The sequence below is a fragment of the Oncorhynchus clarkii genome, chromosome 6, assembly GCF_045791955.1.
Source record: "Oncorhynchus clarkii lewisi isolate Uvic-CL-2024 chromosome 6, UVic_Ocla_1.0, whole genome shotgun sequence".
NCBI lineage: Eukaryota > Metazoa > Chordata > Actinopteri > Salmoniformes > Salmonidae > Oncorhynchus > Oncorhynchus clarkii.
In genome coordinates, this window is record NC_092152.1 from 29,917,492 (window position 1) to 29,941,179 (window position 23,688).

At 43.4% G+C, this 23,688-nt stretch overlaps 1 protein-coding gene across 6 annotated transcripts in view; it reads right to left on the reverse strand.

Annotated features, from left to right (window-relative positions):
* Positions 1-23,343, reverse strand: part of LOC139410933 (CAP-Gly domain-containing linker protein 1-like) — a 50,422-nt gene extending 27,079 nt beyond the window's left edge. For 2 of the 6 annotated variants that reach the window (XM_071156611.1, XM_071156606.1), the window contains exons 1-13: positions 23,188-23,307; positions 12,359-12,638; positions 11,165-11,685; positions 10,155-10,279; positions 9,754-9,970; positions 9,389-9,586; positions 8,836-8,927; positions 8,352-8,412; positions 5,809-5,913; positions 2,130-3,038; positions 1,751-1,867; positions 1,389-1,446; positions 1,003-1,086 (exon numbers count right to left, since the gene is read on the reverse strand). In XM_071156611.1, the coding sequence (XP_071012712.1) occupies positions 1,003-1,086; positions 1,389-1,446; positions 1,751-1,867; positions 2,130-3,038; positions 5,809-5,913; positions 8,352-8,412; positions 8,836-8,927; positions 9,389-9,586; positions 9,754-9,970; positions 10,155-10,279; positions 11,165-11,685; positions 12,359-12,449 (2,578 nt within the window). In that variant the 5' untranslated portion in view covers positions 12,450-12,638; positions 23,188-23,307. Of the gene's footprint in view, positions 1-1,002; positions 1,087-1,388; positions 1,447-1,750; positions 1,868-2,129; positions 3,039-5,808; positions 5,914-8,351; positions 8,413-8,835; positions 8,928-9,388; positions 9,587-9,753; positions 9,971-10,154; positions 10,280-11,164; positions 11,686-12,358; positions 12,639-23,008 lie in introns of all 6 variants that reach the window. The other 4 variants (XM_071156607.1, XM_071156608.1, XM_071156609.1 and 1 more) reach the window with 4 other exon arrangements.
* Positions 23,344-23,688: the final 345 nt, after the last annotated feature.

Consider the following 23,688-nt stretch of genomic DNA (forward strand, 5'->3'; position numbering starts at 1 on the left):
GAGTCTGTTTCTGACCGTTTGAGCAGACACATGCACATTTGTGGCCTGCTGGAGGTCATTTTGCAGGGCTCTGGCAGTGCTCCTCCTGCTCCTCCTTGCACAAAGGCGGAGGTAGCGGACCTGCTGCTGGGTTGTTGCCCTCCTACGGCCTCCTCCACGTCTCCTGAGGTACTGGCCTGTCTCCTGGTAGCGCCTCCATGCTCTGGACACTACGCTGACAGACACAGCAAACCTTCTTGCCACAGCTCGCATTGATGTGCCATCCTGGATGAGCTGCACTACCTGAGCCACTTGTGTGGGTTGTAGACTCCGTCTCATGCTACCACTAGAGTGAAAGCACCGCCAGCATTCAAAAGTGACCAAAACATCAGCCAGGAAGCATAGGAACTGAGAAGTGGTCTGTGGTTATCACCTGCAGAACCACTCCTTTATTGGGGTTGTCTTGCTAATTGCCTATAATTTCCACCTGTTGTCTATTCCATTTGCACAACAGCATGTGAAATTTATTATCAATCAGTGTTGCTTCCTAAGTGGACAGTTTGATTTCACAGAAGTGTGATTGACTTGGAGTTACATTGTGTTTTTTATGTGTTCCCTTTATTTTTTTGAGCAGTGTATTATTATTTGTGCCCTGGTCCTATAAGAGCTCTTTGTCACTTCCCATGAGCCGGGTTGTGACAAAAACTCACACTCATTCTTATGTTTAATAAATGTATTGTGTAGTGCATGTGTGGCAGGCTTACAATAATGGCAAAAAAAACATTTGAGAGTGCGCTGACCCTGGTGCTAGAGGGGGTACACAGCTGGAGGTTGAACGTTTGAAGGGGTATGGGGACTATAAAAAGTTTGGGAACCACTATCTACCAGAAACACTACAACAACAAACAGCAGGTTTGGAGACCCCTGGTGTAGGTTACACAACTGAACGCATGTCGGGAGAACGGTCACATTGAGCTGTGTGTACTATAGGTTAACAGCCACAGTGCTGGCCGGTGTTCTGACCTGCAAGTTGGCTTCTAAGAGCCTCTGATTTGGTGGAGAGCGATGTGCACTGCTCTTCTTTTTCGCCAAGCTTCTGAAGCAACTCTGAAAGAAAGAATTAAGAGACTGACACTATTAGCTTGCATCATTCAAGCGCTTAGCACCATGCAGCACAAATACATGTACTATATGTACTAATCTACTATGTACTGCCTGGCCCTGTGGACCAATATAAAACATGATTTTTTATAAAACCACATCATTATTAGTCATTAAATTAGCTTGAAGTCAACATTTTGTCTCTAGGAATATGATACGTCTTGCTGATAAAAACACATGTTAGTCTTTGTTTTCTTATTACTTGGGTTACGTTACAGGACCAACATGGTCAAAGTAAATATATTTACCTTGCATAGTTTGTGTTGACTTAGTCTGATCGTCTGTGCTTTCTGACAGTTTTTGTTTCTGAGGAAATAAAACTTTGATGAATACATCCATGCATGCTTTAGTCAGAAAGGTATTCCATGACAAACCTCAAAATGGTTGCCAATTACTAATGTTACACACAAGTTTCATCATAAGTGTATAATTGAAGTTCTACCTATAGGTAGATACTTTATCATTCCCATGAAAACCAAAAGCTAGCATTTCAATACTATGCTCTTCCTTAACTGAGCTTACCTTAAGCCTTACAGTCCCATCAGTCATGCAAGGCCACCCACTCCCATTCCCTGGCTCCTCACCACCCCACATAAGCGCTAGTACTCACCAGGTTGCCCAGCTCTTGCTCCAGAGAGCCCGTGTTCTGCTGCACAGAGGTCAGGCTCTGCTGCAAGGAGAGGATCTCCTGCTGCCTGCCCTCCAGCTCAGAGCTCAACTCACTGACCTACAGCCACAGGCCAGGGCATGACACCATGGACATGGAGGACATTTTTTGGGGGGGGAATAAATGAGTGACATTAGGAATATGAAGGACAAGCTAAAAATGAATCCAAATAAAACAAAGTAATGACTGAAGGTAAGGGTAAATCATAACATGACATACCAGTTGTATTTATTTCATGCCTATATTTATGGAAAACTCACATGGACGTAAAATAGAAACTGGATACACGGACAATGGGAAGATGGCATGGGTATGGACCTACCTTGTTGCCCTGTGAGCAAGCTTGTCTCTGGGTCTCCTCCAGCTGGGTCCTCAGACTCTGGAGCTCTTGGTTACCTTGGCCTGCCTGGGAGCGCAAAGCCTCCATAGCTGCCACCTGCTCCTGGACCTCCTTGGCACTGTCCTGGGTCTGCTGGACTAGCTTAGCCTCCTGCTCCTCCAGTTCCTTTACCTTCAGCTCAGCAGTGTGCAGTTTGACTAGCACATCCTCCATCTCCACCAGGTGCTGCTCCTCAGCACTCTCCACACTGGACCGCAGGCTCTCCTCCAGGCGCTCCTTCTCCTCTGACACGACCAGCAGCTGTTTGTTGAGCTCCCCCGTCTCCTGTGCCCGGGCTGCAGCCTCTGCCACACACCTGGCCCCAGCCTCTTCCAGTGCCTGCTTGTGCTCCACCTTCAGCCTCTCCAGGGCACTCTTGGTCTCCACCAGCTCTGTCGCCTGGGAGCCAGCCCCTTTGCTGAAGGAAACTTTCATCTCCTCCATGGCCTGCTGGTGTGAGGTGATGGCAGATTCCAGCTTAGAGCTCCACAGCTCTATGACGTCTGCATTCTCCTTCTCGTTCTGGCTGACGTGTAGCTTCAACTGCTCGTTGTCAGTGGAAATCTTGGTGGATGAGACTTGGAGCTGGGCCATTGCCTCACTGTGTGCCTTCTCCTCCGCTGCCAGCTTCTCCCTCATCCCGGCAAGCTCAACCCGTTGCTGGTCTTCCTGAGAAGCCAGCTGAGCCCTAAGAGAGCTCACTTCCTCCAGGAGAGGGGAGGTAGTGGAGTCTGAGCCCTCTGACTCTTGCTGGGCCTCCAGACGCAACCGCAGGTCATCCACCTCCCTGGTCCTCAGCACCAGGTCCCTCTCTAGCTCCATTATGCGGGACTTCTCTGAAACTGTGGCCACCTATGGGACGGCACAACTCTGGCTCAAACAAAACTGTTCTTCAACCTTTGGAAACAGTGTGATTGTGCATGTACTGACAGGAAAATGGGTAGCTGTTGAATCCCCCTGCCATCAGACAGGTCTACGGGGAGGAATCTTTTCAAAGAGGGTCCTATAGAAACAGATGTCCACCATAGTTGCAGTAGTAGCGTAAAGCAAGTAAACAGTGCAATCCCACATTTACATAGGATGCCTACAGTTGAAATATTACACTGCCCTCTAGTGGATATAAAATGAAACCATATCATTCCTCACATGTAATTCTTGTGTATTGAACAACACTCCCCAAGTGCTGCAGCGTTTACTGGTTTTCATCCTTACCTTTTAATCAGGGGTCGATTTAGACCAGAATAAAACCAGATAGACTTTCTTGCCAACTAATGATATTAACCTATTAATTAAGTACCAGGGGAAAAGAAAACCAGTAGACTAAGGCTCTTGAGAATGGCAGTTGAATACACCTGCATTGGCGCACACCCCTGAGGGAAGCACAGAACAATTGCTAAGGGATGGGAGTAGGACAGAGACTTACAAGAGGCGGGGGATACTAGATGGGCAGGGCAATTGGGGCTTGTAGGATTGGGGGGGGGGGTGGGACAAAGGACCACTGGGAATAAGGGATGGTTGCATGGCTACCATGTCCTAACAGCAAAGTATTTGAGACTGTGTGCTAACTGTGAGCAGAGGAACACATGGAGAAAGAGGCAAAAGAATCAGACGGCTTTGCCGTTCTCTGGGTAAAACCTAATCGAAAAAGAACAAAATTGTTGTATAGTTAAACTAAAAGTATAGTAAAAAAAATAACCCTGATGTTTTCAAATGTTTTCAGTGACAGCAGTAAAGTGGTTAAGACTGCTGTACTGGTGACACACAGGAATGTGAATGGTTCATGTTTGACAAAATGGGAAGAAAATGAAAGCCTGCGTAAGATACTGCATATTATAAAGCAACTTTGAAATTGGTTCTTGGAACTACGGATAAGGCCAATAGATAATATTAGTTGCTAGCAAGTAAAAAGATTAGACAATTACACCATTCAATGTTTACTTAGTGACATTCAATTGCAGCTACAGTGCCTTCAGAAAGTATTCATACCCCCTGACTTATTCCACTTTCTTGTTACAACCCAAATTGTTCCATCTACACACAATACCCCATAATGACAGTAAAAACATGTTTTTAGACATTTTTTCAAATGTATTGAAAATTAAATACAGAAATATAATTTACATAAGTATTCACACCCCTGAGTCTGTCTTTCTGGGTAAGTCTAAGAGCTTTGCACACCTGGATTGTACAATATTTGCACAAAATAATTCTAAGTCTTGCCATAGATGTTTAAGCCGGTTTAAGTCAAAACAGTAACTAGGCCGCTCAGGAACATTCAATGTCATCTTGGCAAGCAACTCCAGTGTATATTTGGCCTTGAGTTTAAGGTTATTGTCCTGCTAAAAGGTGTCTGTTGGAAAGCAGACTGAACCAAGCTTTCCTCTAGGATTTTGCTTAGCTCTATTCCATTTATTTTTATCCCCCCAAAAGACTCCCTAGTCCTTGCCGATGACAAGCATACCCATAACATGATACAGGCACCACCATGCATGAAAATATGAAGAGTAGTATTTGCCACATTTTTTGCAGTTATACTTTAGTGCCTTATTGCAAACAGGATGCATATTTTTAAATTGTTTTATTCTGTACAGGCTTCCTTTTCACTTTATTATTTAGGTTAGTATTGTGGAATAACTCCAATGTTGTTGATTCATCCTCAGTTCTCCCCCATCACAGCAACTGTTTTAAAGTCACCATTGGCATCATGGTGAAATCCCTGAGCGGTTTCCTTCCTTTCCGGCAACTGAGTTAGAAAGGACGCCTGGATAAACAATCCAAAGACTAATAACCTGATTATGCTCAAAGGGATATTCAATGTTTGATTTTTTGATTTTTTTATTTACCCATCTACCAATAGGCATTTATTAGGAACCCTATTAGCCGCTGGAGAGACATCAGCTACTCTTCCATGGGGTACACATGAAACATGACATTATACATAGTACAGAACATTATAAGTCAAGGACTGAAATACATCAATTTAAAACGCCCTTCTTTGTGAGGCATTGGAAAACCTATCTGGTCTTTGTGGTTGAATCTGTGTTTGAAATTCACTGTTCGACTGAGGGACCTTGCAGATAATTGTATTTGTGGGGTTCAAATATGAGGTAGTCATTCAAAAATCACATTAAACACTATAATGGCACACAGAGTGAGTCCATGCAACTTGTGACTTATTAAGAAAATGTGTTTACTCCTGAACTTATTTAGGCTTGCCATAACAAAAGGGGATGAATACTTATTGACTCAAGACATTTCAGCTTTTAATTTTTAATTCATTTGTCAAAATTTCCCTAGACACTTTGACATTACAGTTATTGTGTGTAGGCCAGTGACAAAATAAAATCTAAATGTAATCAATTTTAAATTCAGGCTGTAACACAACAAAGTGTGAAAAAAGTCAAGGGGTGTGAATACTTTCTGAAGGCACTGTAAATATTGACTCCTACCGTTCCCAACCCTCTAAGGCAGAGAAGGTCAGAAAAACAGCCTATGGAAGCCAGTGGTACAGCCATCTGGAGATCCTCTGTACCCCATCCCAAGATTTTCAACATTACCCTGGCCCCATCCCCACTCCACCCCTCTTTCCAAACGCAGCGCTATGTAGAGCAAGATCCATTACCCTAGTGTCTTCTAACTCTCTCTGGAGTTTCTCAGCTTTGGTCTTTTCAAAGAGCAGGCTCTGTTCAAGCTCCTTAATGTGGGCATGCTCCAGTTTGGTCTGCGTCTGTTAGTAAAGAAGGGAGAGGAAGAGAACACAACCAGTGCCACTATCACATGCCAGCCCAACACAGAGAGGAAGAGGGAGGTGGGAAGATTTGCGGGTGGGTGGTTGGGTGGAGGAGGGTGTGGAGGGAGGTGGAGTGGGGATGGGAGGGGAAGGGTACCCCATGCCTAGCACAGGTGAGCATTGGGGATGTTGCTGAAGGAAGGTGATATGAGGATATGGGAGAAGGAGCATGGGAAATGGGGTGATGTGTTATGCTTATGGGTATGCAGAGGAATACATGCAGAATGACCTGGTGAACCACGACAGGGACAGACTATGAAGGAATGCATAGAGGCATGTGTGAACTGAGTGAGTGAGCCGGCAAATGAGTGAAAATCTAAATGGACGAGACCCCCCCTCCACCCCCCACTTTACTCCATGACATGGAGGGCCTTCATGCACAGAAAAGGGACAGCAACACTGCTCTCTCTCTCTCTTTTGTGATTGCTCCCATTTGTAAAGATCACTGATCAGTAGATCAATAAAGAAATACCAAAAACCCATGTACATTTATAAACAACTTAAAACAGACAAAATCAGTAAACACAGTAGAATATGGGGCAAAGCATATAAAAAGGACTAGTACTCTTATAATGTAGGCCCCATCTGATAAACACCTCCCCCTCACAAAACTGATACATTAAGGTTAAAATGCCCCTAATAATTCAATGCTACCAAGTGCAGAACATTTACTTTGGATTTCAACAGATTGCAATGGGAAGGTCAGAGGTCAAGCCTGTGACAAGACTGTGAGATGGTGGAGGGGAGCATCTCCAGTGGTTCCATGCTTAGCACTGGGCCAACATGAAGGACAGGGGGAGGAGAGGACACAGAAGCAGTAACATCACTGATTGAGGTAGGTAGAGGACAACATTAGTACACCGTCAACTGTTGCCGTGTTGGTTTGGTTTTAGTTTTTTTTGTAAGTTTGTTTTTAAAAGCTGCATGCATGTGCTTAATACATTTGTTGCAGTAATTAGTACACAGACCGTTAGTACGCAAACAAAATAAGATAAAAAAAGGGTATTACTTTAACCCTGTGGCACTCATTTTTAAAGATAACGTTTGTAGTGGAATGCCTTCAGGGTAATTGGGATGGTCCCAATTGTAGTGGCACTGTGGGGTAGATAATGACAAATCATGTTCATGTTATAACAGCCACCCTGAGCCCACTTGCTTCCGAGTATCTGAGCCGTAAACAAAGATATGGGTTGCCAAGGGAGAGGCAAAAAATTGTTAGTTGTTTTCCCCCAAAATTGCCCACCTTTCCTCATTCCCATCAAATGGAACTAGAGAGATGTGTTGGGGAACAACACTGTGCTAACCTTAGTCTGATGTACCACTGGTATTTCTTAACGAGTGGAACACAGGAAATAAATAAACACCAACAAATTCCTAAAATTATTCTCGGATCAGGTGTTCACTTCAAGCAAACTATGTTTAGGAACATTCAAGCTATGTGAATCCCACTGTGTGGATTTCTACATAGTAGAACATGGATTTCTGTTACATGGTCATGAAATGAGAAAGACCTCCAGATTTGTGCAGATCTGCCTGAGAAAGGCAGTGTGCAAATTTGGAATAGTAGTTTGGGGGCGTTATTTGTAGATCAGCGAGTATGCGCAGTGCCATGCTCAGGCTGACCCTCTACAATGCGCAGTAGCATGACTTCATGGATACTAGAAGCGCATGAGAGCCAGGCTCAGTCAGGTCTGATTCTGACACAACCCTGCTCCATGTGGGAATGGATGACCTTGCTGTCACTTGTGAGTGCCATCAGCACCATAGAGAGAATGAGATTTCAGTCAGAGTCTCATTTTACAGGGCATATGAGATGGCTGTGGGAACTGGGCAAGACGGATCTCTGGTCTACGTAGACAGACTGGAGAGAATATGTACTGCTCAGTCCTTGGCATACTAGTCTAAGGAGATGTCACTGATCACTACCCTGCCAACTTAAAATCCCAAGCCGAAGGCCAAACTGTTGATCTAATGCATATAGAGTATCCAAATAGTGACCTTCGGTAAGATATAGTTTCTAACGTAAGGAATTAATATAAGGCACATTCTGCACTACTCTAATCTCAGGGATCGGGAGCAGGGATGTTCCAGAGTGACTTAATTCCAGAGAGGAACTCCAGTCTGCATTGTCATCAAAACGCTTTTACCTCAAAATGTCCCAATTTGACAAGACAGGGAGTTTCAACTGCAGTCCTGATGAGCTGCAGCGTTGGTGTACTTCTGATACACCTCAGCATCAAAGTGATTAATTCCAGTCACTTAGGGGCAGATTTCGACTTGAGATAGGGGAATGTGAATCAAAGATTCTTCTCTGTGCATACAAAGGAAAGCCGTATACATATTTCTGGAGTGTGTGTAGAACGGTGTGTGTTTACCTCCAGATCTCCTTTGGTAATGCAAGCTTCCTCCACGCGAAACTGAAGGTCCTCCACCTTTCTATCACACAGAGCACACTTCATATTATAGTTCAGAAACATTGAACACAAGAGGTCTGAAAAGGAATCATGGATCAAGAGGTCTGAAACAGAGTTTCAAATCTGAACTTGGAATCAAATTCTAGGTTCTAAATTCAACACTCCACTGTGGAGACTGGATACACATACTTCATCTGCCCCCCACCCATTTTCCCTTTGTGATACTGTGCTGATAATCTTATAAACACATATTTCCACCATCAGCACATAGTTATACCCATAGTAAGACCCCATGCCCCCAGGTCTCCTGCCACCCCCAGGCCTACTGCCACCCCCAGGCCTCCTGCCACCCCCAGGCCTCCTGTCACCCCCAGGCCTCCTGTCACCCCCAGGCCTCCTGTCACCCCCAGGCCTCCTGTCACCCCACACCCCTCTGAATCCTCACCTTTTCTCCTCCTCCAGCTGATTGAGCAGCTCAACCTTCTCCTTGTCAGCAGCCTCCACCAGGGTGCGTAATTGGTCCATCTTGGCCTCCATCTTCATATGATACACATGAATATGCATTAATTAAACAGTTCATGAATATAGGTCCTGAGACACCCAAGAAAAAACATTATCGAAGGCAGCTATGCATCCAGCAGCTGCCTGTAAAAAAACAAATATGTTTTCTAATTTACAGTGTTGAGCATTGACAGCAGATAGCAGTGCAGAGGTTTATGTGACATGAGTGTTTGATTGAGTTACAGCACTAAGGTGTTTTCATGGCGCCAGATTTGTCATTGTCATGCATGACATAATACACTTTTGCTAATGAGCGTTCCAATGCTGGAACGTCCTGGATCTCATCTGTGGGGAATGAGGGCAAACCTTGTATGCTGTGTTTGTGTAAAACATGACTGGGGACGTGTGCGTGAGTGTAAACCATGACAGGGGACGTGTACGTACGTACGTGCGTGTGTGCGTGTATGCATAAGCCATAAGGGGGAGTGCGTATTGACCTGTTCCTGGTCATCTCTCAGCAGGGTCAGTTCCTGCTCCACCTCGCCCACATGGGTGGTTGCCTTGGTCACCTCTGCCCTCTCCATGTCCCGCTCCGCCATCAGCTGCTCGATGTGCTGCTGCTTCTCCTTCAGCACCTCCTGAACTGCTGTGGTGCCAGAGATCTTCCTTGAGTACCGTGATGACGTTTCTGTCAGCTGTGGTGGGGGACCGGAGAAGAGTGTTTAAGACTGGTGAATTGGGGGGATGGAGTTCTACCAGACAAGACCCAATTAAAGAACAGACATCTTGTTTACACTGCAGGTGTGTACGTGTGGGAACTTATGTGTGTGTGTCTTTGAGTGTGTGTGCGCGTGTTTCTCACCAAGCCTGTGCGACTGGGCTTGGCGCTGACAGAGGAGGTCACAGAGCTCATGGAGCTGATGGAAGAGGTGCTGGGGCTGCGCTTCAGGCCTGAGGGTGTGGCCACCACCTTCCGCACCGTGGTCTTTGCCTTGGCCGGCGTGGTGGAGGGGAAGCCGATGCGCGTGACCTTGTGGACTGGGGCAAACAGGCCATACTTGGGTTGGCACTGAAAGTATCTGGGGAAACACAAATTAAGGGCATAAAACAAAAAAACATGTCAGTGCCAAAAAAAACAAAAAAAAAATGTTTTACAATATATAAATAAGATTTGGCTGTGCTTAACTCTCTTTTATGCAAATTGGTTACCAGGGAGTGGCATCTTTCTCAAACCTGTCTGATAATACTCTCTGGTCTGATTACCTGGTTCCTGCCACTGCCCCATCGTTTTTTCCCAGGGGCTCATCCAGTTCCACACCACACCACTCTCCCTTGGCAAAGTCCGTTTCACCAAGAAAGCGAACCACACCAGCTTTTGTGCCACCAACCTGCAGAGACAGTACAAAGAAAGAGTTCAGAAAAGCCTAATAAAAATAATAATTTAACTTATAGAACACTTTTCATTACAGAAAGAATATCCAAGCGCCTAGAGGGTAACTAACTTGGCTTGTAATAAAAACCACTAAGGCAACAGTACATCATAATAATCATCAATACATGCAACCTGTCAACATCAAAGAGCTGATAAATCATAGTCAGCATTTACTTTTCCAATTCTCTAAAGGGAGAAGTGAGAAAAGCACCCTCCCGTCAAGTGAATATTGTGAATATTTGATCTTGGACCTCCACAGACGAGTTTGTTTTAGTTTGCTACTATATATGGTATTTTTGTGGACAGTCCGTCACATTTCCTCTGAGCGTCAGTGACACACTTCCTCTCAACACAATATGTTACACAGCCTGAAGCTGACTATGAGAGAAAGAGAGAGGGGCCTTGGCCAACACTCAGGAAGGAAGGTGCTCATAAGAGGACAGAGCTTGGCTGTGAACCGAGTGACTATACACAGACACTGAGCTCACGGAGGCGTGTTAGAACGTACGTTCTCATTGGTCAGTGAGAAGTTGGGAGTGAGGTGGGTGGGTGGAGACTTTGTTCTGCAGACACATTCCTGAATGATTACCATGGTGAAAGGGGTCAGTCATGTGACTCTGAGACCAGCCTGTATTTACGGCAAAGTCGCCACACAAGGGGCAAGAGGAGGGGGTGGAGCCGGGGCTTGCCCAGGGGAGAGGGGGAACATTTGAGACTAACTTGCAAAGATGAACTAGCGAGCAGGTGCAGAAAAATAAGCATTGGGATAAAAGCTTTGGGATAAAATCTGCCTGATCCAAAATAACCGCTGCTTTCAAAGTGTTAATGAACTAAGCCATACCAAAACACGGTCTCCATTCTTCAGCTCCCTCTCCCCCTTCTTGACTGAGCCGGTGTCTGAGAGGTTGGAGATAGACTCGCTGTTTGTGCGTGCCAGGTTGGAGGCTGGAGTGGCGGGCATTGCAGTTGAGGCCTTCTTGACAGAGGGGGTGTGAGAGGCCAGGCTGGTGGTGGAGGGGGTGGGTGACCCAGCCCGGGATGGAGGTGCTGTCTGAGTCCCGTTGGCCTCGCCCTCTGTGTAGGACAGCTTGGAGGGGCGAGTGAATATCCCCTTCAAGGGCTCACACTGGAAGTAGCGCACCCCTGCCACCGAGCCATCGTTCTTCCCAATGGGCTCATCCAACACAATGCCAGCCCACTGTCCTGGTGCAAACTGAGCATCCCCCAGGAACTGCACCACGCCAGGTTTGTTCCCATTCACCCACACCCGCTCCCCGACCTGGAAGTTCTCCCCGCCATCTTGCGTCCCCACTGCACCGCCACCTGGAGTGGACTTGTCGGCTGCGACTACTTTGGGTCCGGCTGCAGGGAAACGGGTGGGAAAACATCCAATTACTGCCAGTGAACCAACTTCACTGAGCTAACAGATCTAACATGAAGGAGTTAGCGCACAGAACATGACACATTTACCTTGTTATTCAATACTTACCCCATAATGCCATATGTTATGTACCATCAACAATTACTGTTGCCTAATATTGTATATACAAATAAACTTGGTCAAATGTTAACAGCTGACCAATGTACAAATAATTGTTCATTGGATGACATCATTAGGTCACACTTCACAGTCACATTTTCACATGACCTCTGACTGTCAACGATTTGAAACAAAATAGCAGCACATTTCACACAGCAAGATAAAGAGCACTGTGTCTACAGCCTCTAGTAGACTCACTTCACCCAATTTCTCCTGCTGAAAAATAGAGGTAATCCACCATATTGGAGAGATTTTAGGGGTAAATACTACAGCCTACGGATCCAAAATGGCCAGTGACTGATAAGGTCTACAGCATAAGGTCTACATCAAATCTAATCAGCAGATCCAGACTGATGAAGCAGTAAAGCCCCTTTTATTACAACCGTAAGCCGATTGATGACATCCAAGCCAGAGGTTAGGTGCTGTAGCTCCCACAGCCGGGAATGAGAAGCAGCCAGGCTATGTGAACCGCTGGTGCTGAGGAGGAGCTCTTACCAGTGGAAGGGGAGGTCTTGGTGGCTGGCGCCCCCGTCGGCCTGCCTATCTTGCTGGGTGCTTTGAGCCCGCTGGGCTTGGCTGTGCTCATGTTTCCTCTCTGTGTGCTGTGAAATCCACAGGGCCTTTCTGTCCGTCAGTGGGCGCCGGCTGACCCCAAACCATCGACGTAGTTGTGCTCAGCCGCTGAGATGACAATGCTCTCTGAGTAGTAGCACCAAAATAAATGAACCACAAATAAAAGACAGGAAAAAGGGGCGAGGGAGGGGAAAAAAGGACCCTGTTAAGAGAAAGGAGATACATTAGTGCAACAAACAGCTTTGTACAGTATGCACTTTTTAAATATTAGCCTATTTACTTTGCATAATAGACTACTAATGATAATAAACCACATTAAAGGAAATGGGATGTTCCATAACCATAGACTACTTCAGTTAAATGGAAAGGAGGAAGGAGTGTTGTTCCACTGGTCCATTTTGTACTTTTACTTTCAAGACACTGGCTTCTTACATTGATTTGTTCATTTGGTTCAACTTCAACATCATGGGTGGCACTGCCAAGGGTTATTGTTTACAATGGATTAATGGTGAGAATAGATGGGCTGAATGGTCTGTCCTCGACATTCAAATGATCTTATGTCAATGTAGGCAGTCTGTTATCACAACAAGCAGAATCTCTCCCCCCGTCACAGTGAGTTCTATACTAAAAATACTCAGTCACAAGCCAGGCCACATTCTAGTGTCTCTGTGTCTGCATTTGTCACCACCATACGAAAACAAGTTCTCTCGCTTTCCCTTTCACTCTCTCACACATGCAAAGTCAATCTGTCTTCTGTATCAACGACCCCAGTACCATTCATTTGCACTCATATTCGATTTTTTGTTTGTTGTTGTGAAAGACAGTGTGAGGCACCTGACCAGAGCATAAATCATATTTCAACACCAGACATAAAGGCCCCAAGGCCCCTACTTGTCAGCCAGAGTACACTTCTTTTTTTGTTGTTGCTCAATACCATGTTGTTCTACCCTCACTGCTTTACTAAGCAGTTCTTAAAAATGGGCCCATTACATTAATTTAAAACACAAATGACATCTTTCTAAATTCCTCACATTCCCACCACTAGTGCTCTGCTGTGTTAATGTGTGTTTGCCAGAGTCTTGGGCCCTCCCTCTTCACCATAAACTGTAGAGTTTGTGTGAAGAGGGAGGGATTAGTGCATAAACGTAAAGGAGTAGGGTGTTTAGCAGCCCTCCTACAGGACAGACTACTTTAGCTAATAGCTAAAGATGCTACAAGGGTCTAGCCTACCCGTTACTACCGGACTGACAATGAAAGAGTGACCGTGCCATAATCCGGAAATGTTTGTGTTGTCTTTTAAAGATTTCTCAATAAGGATAGATAACACTACAATTAGGATACTATTCATGTGAGAAATAGCATTAATAATGTAGTAACTGACGAAGCCGTTGGCCCAGAGGTGGCAACGTGTGGTACTGAATGTAGGTCAGACTGAATTTTATTGATAGTCTGCTAAGACTTGCACCAAGTTAGGAACTCCAAAGCCTTGAAATAATGCCTGTGGTTAAGAGACAGAGCAGCAGGTGGACAGCAAGGCTAGGGCAGTGAGCCTCCAGCCTGCACATATCACTTTACCACCTTACCCCTGGAGGTCAACCACACACTACTGCAGTACTGCTGCTATGGCAACACAAACTATGCACTATTATTGTAGTAGGAGGTATGTGGTCCAACAGAATGTCATCCAATAGGAACCCATTTTCTACACAACCGTTCTACATCTGGCATACTGTTTAGGCTATAAGGTGAGGCAACATCAGTAATGGAATAGTTCAACTTCCTACATCCATTTCCCTGACTATTATGCTGCCAGCCCTCTGAGTGAGAGCATCTAACATTATCAAGTCGCCTTGCATAACGGAAAACTGCTAACTAAAATCATTCAAAATAGATCTTGCAGCTAAGTCACAGACACAAAAGCCTAGATCTATCAAGCACTCTCTCTCACACAAACACACATCTGCCTGAATGCCAAAATAGATCTCTCAGCAGCACAGAATAAAGGGTGAGTCAGCAGCATTGACCCAGTTTCCCTGCAGCACTCCAATTTTCCCTCTCTGTGTCTTTGAATGACACTGATTTGTGCCCCGAGGTCAGGAGGACGAGCACAGGCCCTCAAGGAAAAACAATCACAGAAATTATTGATATCTTTGTGGCAGCGAATAATGAGAGGATACATAGAAAGAGTAGAGGGGTCTATCTATTGTTGTGCCTGTGCCTATTTAAGATAGTGAGTAGATAGTGAACTTATCTGTTCTACTCTATAACAAATTAAAAAAGAGCCACTTTACGCCAAATGTCTAGGCCGACATTTTCAAAGCTGTAACAGTATTAAACAAAAACAACCTCCCCAAAAACATGACTACATCTCGTACATTACGTCGCAAACTTCTTATGTCTTGAATCTATAGAAAATGCTAAAGTCAACTTGCTTTCCCAAATAGACCAGCAATTTCTAGACTTGAAACCTGAGCCTTACATTTAGAAACTGTGGACATCTTGTGCCTATGAAAGTGATAGAATGTTCTCAGCTTTCAGTTTATCGGTGTAGTCAGCTGGTAATGGCAGCCCTAATCCTTTGCTCCTGACTCCCACTCTAATCTCTAGTTAGGAAGGCAGCCAAACACCAATGTTCTGTCAATGCAGGTTTTGGGTAATTCACATATCCTAGTGATGAACATGCAAAATGACATGATACTATGGAAAAGTTACCATACCAACTTCTTAAACTAGGTTACTAGTCAGGGTATTTTCATTAAAATAATTCCCATCCAGGTTCATTTAAATGAATTAACTTTGATTTGTTTAAATTTAAACTTACTTTCAAACCAGGATCATTTGCTGAAGCGCTTGTTTGACCCACTTCCTGTAGTGTGCAGACATTTTGTATTTTAGTGTCTCATTACATGTTTCTTATGGCACTGGGTTCACATGCCACCTGCAGAAAGTAAGCACTTATTAAGAATTTACACAATGAACTCCACCAGTGCATGCTGTAAATTTAGGAGATATCAAAAATCAGATTGAATGGTGGACCAGCAAGCTATTGTACTTCCAAATAGTTTTTCAATGAAGACGGCACTGTAAAAATAAACATAACCTTGGTGCTCTGTTCGGATACATGACATGGGTGGGGACTGGAAGAGGATGTGTTCTGTAAATCAAATGTACTTCTGAAACTGATTTGAGGGCTCAAAACATAGAGATAATCAAGTTCCATGTATGATTACTTGTTGCAGGAGCTTATCTACAGCATATCTGGCTTAGCTAAACCATGCACAGTAGGGAAACATCGCTCTGACAGTTAGTTAGTTCTCTGAATGCAGGAAAAAGGCAATGGACCTTGCATTTTTTCACTGTACAATATACTTTTGCTGACATCAGTAGTGAAAAAGCCTCACTAAATGACACCTAATTTGCTTATTATGAATAATTGCAATGTACTGTACCCTCCACTTCCCCATTCCCTTCATGAAGGGCAAAAAGAGTAATTAACTTTCTCAGAGAAATGGATGCACTTGGAAACAGTTATGTTATAATTAAGTCTGATTTGATAGAGCAGTCTGACTGAGCAGCAGCAGGCCTGTAATCATTCATTCAAACAGCACTTTCATGCGTTTTGCCAGCAGCTCTTCGCAAGCACAGCGCTGTTTATGACTTGAAGCCTATCAGCCTAATGGCTGGTGTAACCAATGTGAAATGGCTAGCTAGTTAGCTGGGTGTGCGCTAATACCGTTTCAAACGTCACTCGCTTTTAGATTTGGAGTAGTTATTCCCCTTGCACTGCAAGGGCCGCAGCTTTTGTGGAGCGATGGTTAACGATGCTTCGAGTGTGGCTGTTGTCTATGTGTTCCTGGTTCGAGCCCAGGTAGGGGCAAGGAGGAGGACGGAAGCTATACTGTTACACTGGCAATACTATAGTGCCTATAAGAACATCCAATAGTCAAAGGTATATGAAATAAAAATGGTATAGAGAGAAATAGTCCTATAAATACTAACTACAACCTAAAACCCCTTACCTTGGAATATTGAAGTCTCATGTTAAAAGGAACCACCAGCTTTCATATGTTCTCATGTTCTGAGCAAGGAACTTAAACGTTAGCTTTTTTACATGGCACATATTGCACATATTACTTTCTTCTCCAACGCTTTGTTTTTGCATTACTTAAACCAAATTGAACATGTTTCATTATTTGAGGCTAAATTTATGTTTTATATATATATATATATATATATATATAAGCTTTTTTTTTTCTTTTTTTTTTTTTCCCTCAATCGGCCGATTAATCGGTATTGACTTTTTTGTTCCTCCAATAATCGGTATCGGCGTTGAAAAATCATAAATCGGTCTACCTCTAATATAGTCTGAATGCATGTTTTATTGACCCATCTCCATCCGGCTTTCAGGGGTCACTTAATTTTTTTAATTGTAAAGATAGGCTGTTTTACAACACTGCAGCTGCAATAAAATAAAAACTATCACTCGAATATCGTTGGTTTAAATCAGTGCACCGCGCGAGCACTCTCGCAGTCTTTCTCTCCATCAATTCCATTCAAATAGATAATCCGGTTCTTGATTGAGATGTCCTAGCCTACCTCTTTCAGGTATACGTTCAATGCAGTATTAGCCTTATATTTAGGTAATTAATGATGGGTTATGCATAATAAGCTTCTAACTTATAGCCTCCGTCTCTTGCACAATACGCACGCACCTGAGCTCCGCTGGTGTTGCTCCTTAGCTCTTGGAGTCCCATGTAGGAAAAGATAGACTAGAATAGCTTGCTGGACATTTTATTTTGCATTTCTTATATCAATATACTATTTGATGAGGTACGCAAGCTCTTGTTTTCTGAATGTTAAATACAGCAGCCAATAGAAATCACAGGTACTGTCATTGGCTGCCACCTTTCCAACAAGTCAGTTCGTCAAATTTCTGCCCTGCTAGAGCTGCCCTGGTCAATTGTAAGTGCTGTTATTGTGAAGTGCAAATGTCAAGGAGCAACAACGGCTCAGCCGCTAAGTGATAGGCCACACAAGCTCACAGAATGGAACCGCCAAGTGCTAAAGGACGTAAAAATTGTCTGTCCTCGGTTGCAACACTCCCTACCGAGTTCCAAACTGCCTCTGGAAGCAAAGTCAGCGCAAGAACTGTTCGTCGGGAACTTCATGGCCGAGCAGCCATATACCAGACTAATATCACCATGTGCAATTCCAAGCATCGGCTGGAGTGGTGTAAAGAGAGCGAGCAGTGGAAACGCGTTGTCTGGAGTGATGAATCACCCTTCACCATCTGGCAGTCCGACGGAAGATTGTGGGTTTGGCAGATGCATAGTGCCAACTGTAGTGTTTGGTGGAGGAGGAATAATGCTCTGGGGCTGTTTTTCATGGTTCAGGCTAGGCCCCTTAGTTCCAGTAAACAGAAATCTTAACGCTACAGCATACAATGACATTCCAGACGATTTCTGTGCTTTCAACTTTGTGGCAACAGTTTGGGGATTGCCCTTTCTTTTTTCAGCATGACAATGCCCCCGTGCGCAAAGCGAGGTCAATACAAAAATATTTTGTTGAGATCTGTGTGGAAGAACTTGACTGGCCTGCACAAAGCCCTGACTTCAACCCCATCGAACACCTTCTGGATTTAATGGAAAGTCAACTGCGAGCCAGGTCTAATCATCCAACATCACTAATGCCCTTGTGGTTGAATGGAAGCAAGTCCCCACAGAAATGTTCCAACATCTAGTGGAAAGCCTTTTCCAGGCTGTTATTGCAGGACCAACTCCACATGAATGCCGATGATTTTGGAATGAGATGTTCGACGAGCAGTTGTCCACATACTTTTGGTCATGTTGTGTATTAGTCAGCCTATTAATAATACAAATGAGGCCCTATTATATTTCAAAATGAAAATCAAATTTGCTAGCCTATACTTGTAACTTTGTAGGCTGCATGTGCTGCACCATAATCCCATGTTCTCTGCTTTAACATGGTTTGAACGATGTATAATATGGACTGGAATTACGTACAATACAGCACAGCAATAGAATTTACATTAAAAAAAGATTAGCCTACAGGAGCTAGTTTCATTTATTTACCCAAGAGAGCATAGAGTTGTGTAATGTGCAGTAGCCTATATCATATATGTATTGGATAACGGCATGATCATTTGGACTAGGGATCCTTAAAATGTCTTTAACGTATGGCTCATCAGCATCAGCAGCTCTTATCAAATCCAGAAATAGGCCTATTTATATGCATTATAATGCTTTGAATGACACGTCCGGTTTCAGCGGGAAATACCAGGTTACCACGGAGAAAATATATTTATATCTGTGCCAGGGAACATAGTCCAACTTTTCTCTGCATTAGGATGCACCACAATAGCAATGCAATTGGCTGTCTCATCAACCTTTTACTAAGCAAGCCATTCTTCCCATCATTGTCTCAATGGAAATGCCAGTGTTGCTAGTGTATTGATGCAGATTCCTGGCCGATTTCCCTCGTAATAAAAGACCAAGAATATAATTAGGCCTATAATGGAAAGAAAGAATAGGGCAAATAACCTAATATTTTCTTTGTAACTATAACTTGTTACAATGCTATAACCATGTTAGTACTACTATATTCTGTGGGGTGCTGTAACAAACACGAAGCTGTGGGAAATTAAAGTGCAGAAAAAACAATGTGCCCTATATGCTTTGTGTGGTTAACAATTGCATGCTGAAAAAGAGATTCAGGGACATGCAGGGACACTCAGCATGGGACTTAAGGCTCTTGGTCTAAAAGACAGCTATTGAATAGCACTTGACTAGTCTTGATTCGTGCACCAGCCAGTGGGCAGGCTTAGCTTAAAGAAGAGCCTTGGCACCTGCCACATCTCTTGAAGAGCCTGCCTGAGCGAGTGGCTATAATCACAAACAATGGAAGGAGCTGAGCTGTGTGCCATCTGCACTCTCATAGGTTTTCTTTGTAATTTGCCCAATCATAAGGCCTACTATGTCCCTGTCCTCCCTCAAATCGCTTCCCAATATTGTACACTGTTCGACTGTAGAAAGTGTGAACAACACATCATACATTTGAATCAAACACACCCCTGCTGCCCCCCACCACATATTGAGTGCACTAAAGACATGCTCCAGCTCTTCTCTTTGAGGAAACATCTACTGGGGTCATTATATAGCCACCTTAGTGATGGCAGCAGAAGGTGTGCGGAGAACAGACACTTCATTAGCTGTTAACAAAAAGGCAGGATCCTGCAACCCCCAATACCTATACCTCCCCACGTACAACCTTCGATAGGCCAACACGAACACAACCAGCCTGGTTCAGCACTTGTCTTCTAGAGCTAGAGTTGAGTTAGGCCTAATGCCCCCCCCCCCCCCCCCCCCCCTCATGGCTTGGTTGTAAAATAGGCTCATTACAGACACATTTTTCCTCCAGCATTGCCTGTACTTTAAAAAAGCCTCAACTTTATTACATTCAAGAAGCATTGTCAGGTTTACTTGTAATACCAAATAACTGTTATTTTTTAAGGGCCAGTTTCATTATAGCAGGCATAGAAATCGTACATATTAAATCATAAACAATAGCCTAATCAGACAGCTCAGTTTGGGATCGACTAAATTCTGAAACATCAGTAGTACAGTGAGCAAAGCAGGAGTTTAAGACAACGAGCACTTTCTTGGATCAAAACATTAAACAAATATGAGATCAAATAATCCTGGCTGGTTTGTTTTAACATTTAGCAGATTCATGTGAAAACAATTCAACTGTAAACTAATTGCTTGTATGTTATGTTATTGTTTGTTGATGGTTTTGCTGTAAATCAGAGACGGTAGTCAAACACCAGACTCAATGCCACAGATATTATTCAATAATAAAAATGGTCAGCTCACTGGCACACTTTCTGTTACTTATCTTGCTCTAGTCTAGCAACTCAAATGAGCTTTCGGAGCAGGGCCAATACCAAAGTGTCCTCACTTCTTGGGCATCTCAGGTGCCCAAGAAGTGAGGAAACCAGGTTAACTGTTGGCAACCTAAAACCTGGCTGAGCTCTTTTACCCTGAGTATATAAAGGGCCTGGCTGCCTCTGCAGAGTACAGCCCTGGGGGCTGAGAGCAGGGTATCAGGATCCACCACAGAGCCTGGCACAGGACACAGAGGAACGTAAGGTCAAATAAACCTTGGTCGGTGCACCTGCTTCTGTTACCGGTGGAGGCCAAACTTCTTGAGCCTTATTGGTGGACGTTGATCCAAGCATAAAAAGAAACCTAACCCTGAAGTTCTCTCCATTCTGCTGAACTCAATCAATTCGGCAGATGATTTTTCATGATCAAATGTTTCCCGAACAGGTTTATCATTTAATCATTACTGAATAATTTCAAATGAGAGCATGATCAGTGTCAAAGAAGCACTGAAACCCAGTCAAGGTCACAGATATTTTTACACGTCTTCCGTTTAATTTTTCTGGATTTATTTGTTATGTTATTTTAACTACTCTATGGTTATTATTTAAGCCATAACGCATGAGGGGTTGTGGTGTATGGTCAATATAACACGGCTAAGGGCTGTTCTTAAGCACGACGCAATGCGGAGTGCCTGGACACAGCCCTTAGCCATGGTATATTGGCCATGTGGCGGCAGGTAGCCTAGTGGTTAGAGCGTTGGGCCAGTAACCAGAAGGTTGCTGAATCGAATCCTTGAGCTGACAAGGTAAAAATCTGTCGTTCTGCCCGAGCAAGGCAGTAACCCACTGTTAACCGGGCGCCGAAGACCTGGATGTTGATTAAGGCAGCCCCCCGCACCTCTGATTCAGAGGGGTTGGGTTAAATGTGGAAGACTAATTTCAGTTGAATACATTCAGTTGGACAACTGACTCGGTATCCCCCCCTTTCCCTATATATAGCAAACCCCTGAGGTGCCTTATTGCTAACCAAAGTAATTAGAACACTAAATATAAATGTTTTGTCAAACCTGTGGTATACGGTCTCATATCAGCATTCAGAGCTTGAAACACAAAGTTACTAATATTGCTTAGATAATCTACTATTATGCATTTATTTCTTTATGCAGTGTGCACTGACCAAAACACAGGAATAATTATCACTGTGAATCAATTTAATGTTTATTTGTGTGCCAATTAATCCCATAAGTAAGGGATGGGTCGCCAACTGGCGATTTGACACAAAAATGTAAATGTAATTCATTCATTCATAGAATAGATTACCTTGACCTGAGTTTAGGTACAAAGTATCAAGTGATTTTAATCACTACCATGGTAGAATATTTTACTCCACTACATTCCTAAAGAAAATAAATTTACTTTTTACTCTATACACTTTTGACATCCAAAAATACTTGTTACATTTTGATTGCTTAGCAGGCCAGGAGTGGTCCAATTCGTATCAAGAGAACATCCCTGGTCATCCCCACTGCCTCTCATGCTTAGTTTGTAAATTCTGGCTATCCATAAATCAAAACTAAAAAATCATGTCATCAGGTTTGCTTAATGTAAGGAATTGAAATGATTTATACTTTCACTTTTTATTTTGATACTTAAGTATATTTGAGCAATTTTCTTTTGATACTTAAGTATATTCAAAACCAAATAATTTGACTTACTCAAGTAGTAATTTACTGGGTGACTTTCACTTGAGTAATTTTCTATTAAGGTATCTTTACTTTTACTCAAGTATGACATTGGGTACTTTTTCCACCACCGAATAGCATTTCCTTGAAGTTCGCTTGCAATGTATAAATAAGCAAACTGACAAGAGAAATGGTTTGTTGAGTTTGAGTTGTTCTTCATGATCGTCCATTCGAAAGGTTCCCTGGGAGATTTCCCACGTGTCATAGTCCCACTGACGCGTTGCCATTCCAGTGTATTGTTTTCGGTGTGGTCGATGAGGTGGCACATCTGGACATCGTTTGACAGTACCTTCGAAAAGTGCTATGATGCGAACTTCAAGAAAACTCGATTGGGCTAACAATCTAAATGTATTGAAACACTTGCTAGTAGATCGTCTCGCAAAAAAACTACACAAGCGAGTTAGCTAACATTAGTAGCTATACTCTGCCAGGCCTGTGCCTGTGCCTGCCAACTCAGCTTTCTAGATACGATACTAAGTTATCATTCCACTTGAGAAAAGTGATTAAACTAATGACACATTTTCCAGTCTCTTCTCGCAGCAAGGCTATCGTGAAGTTTAGAGAAGAAAATTGACAAATACACGGCGTTCCGAAAAAGTTAGCTACCCAGTTGCTACGTTTTCATACTATTTTAGCTTTCCTAAAAGCCACGCAAACATAGCACACTGACAATGGGTTGCCATTAACGTTACTAAGGAAACTAACGGTAACGTTAGCTAGTTCTACTGTTAGACGGAATCACAGGTCCTAACGCCGAATCGTACTGCAATGTCACCGCTGACGGACAACCGGTATTGAACTAGCGATTATGATCTCCGGTTAAAAAAAAGAGTAAAAAAATCTAAAATCACGTCTTCTGTTAACATATAATCTCCAAATCAAGACATGCTGAAAATGTGGTTAGTTACCGGTTGTTAGCTAGCTAACCTTGAAGGCCCAGGTAGTAGTGGCTGGCTTGGTTTCTTCTACCTCCAGTAGGCTAAACGATGTAGCCGTGAGCTAAAATGGGGCTTAGCAACTCCCTTTTCCTCCGTGGGTTGTTGTGGGCTCATTGACCATGACGCTAACGTGAGATAGCGGATGCAAGTCTCTTCACCAATCCTTACCTGTGGCACTCTCGTATGAACCGTTTCTTTGACGAAAAGCTAGATAGAAACAATCCCACAGACACTGAGTTGTCTCCCCAAACGAAGCCTTCTGTTTTGAGTCCGACCGAGGTGCTGATTGAGTGATACAATGACGTAAAATGGTCTCGCCCCTTTAGACAGTCAAAAAAAAAAAAAAGTATCTAATACTGGACCACAAATTGAACAATAAATTACCAGAATTGTTATCCGAACACGCAATGGGTTATACGATCCATTTGCTATATATATATATATATATATATATATATTTATATTATTTTAAACGAGCTACTAAACTTGCATTATTATTGCTCGTCTGTCAAAACGAAAAATCATTTATACACTTTAATTAGGACCATTTGCTCAGATTAAAATGTTTTGAGCATGCCATTTGTCAAATATTTTTCAGAAAAAATCCATATAGGCAAACGGTTATCACCCAAATACAGTTGCTCGTTTCCCTGTACTGATTTTGAAACC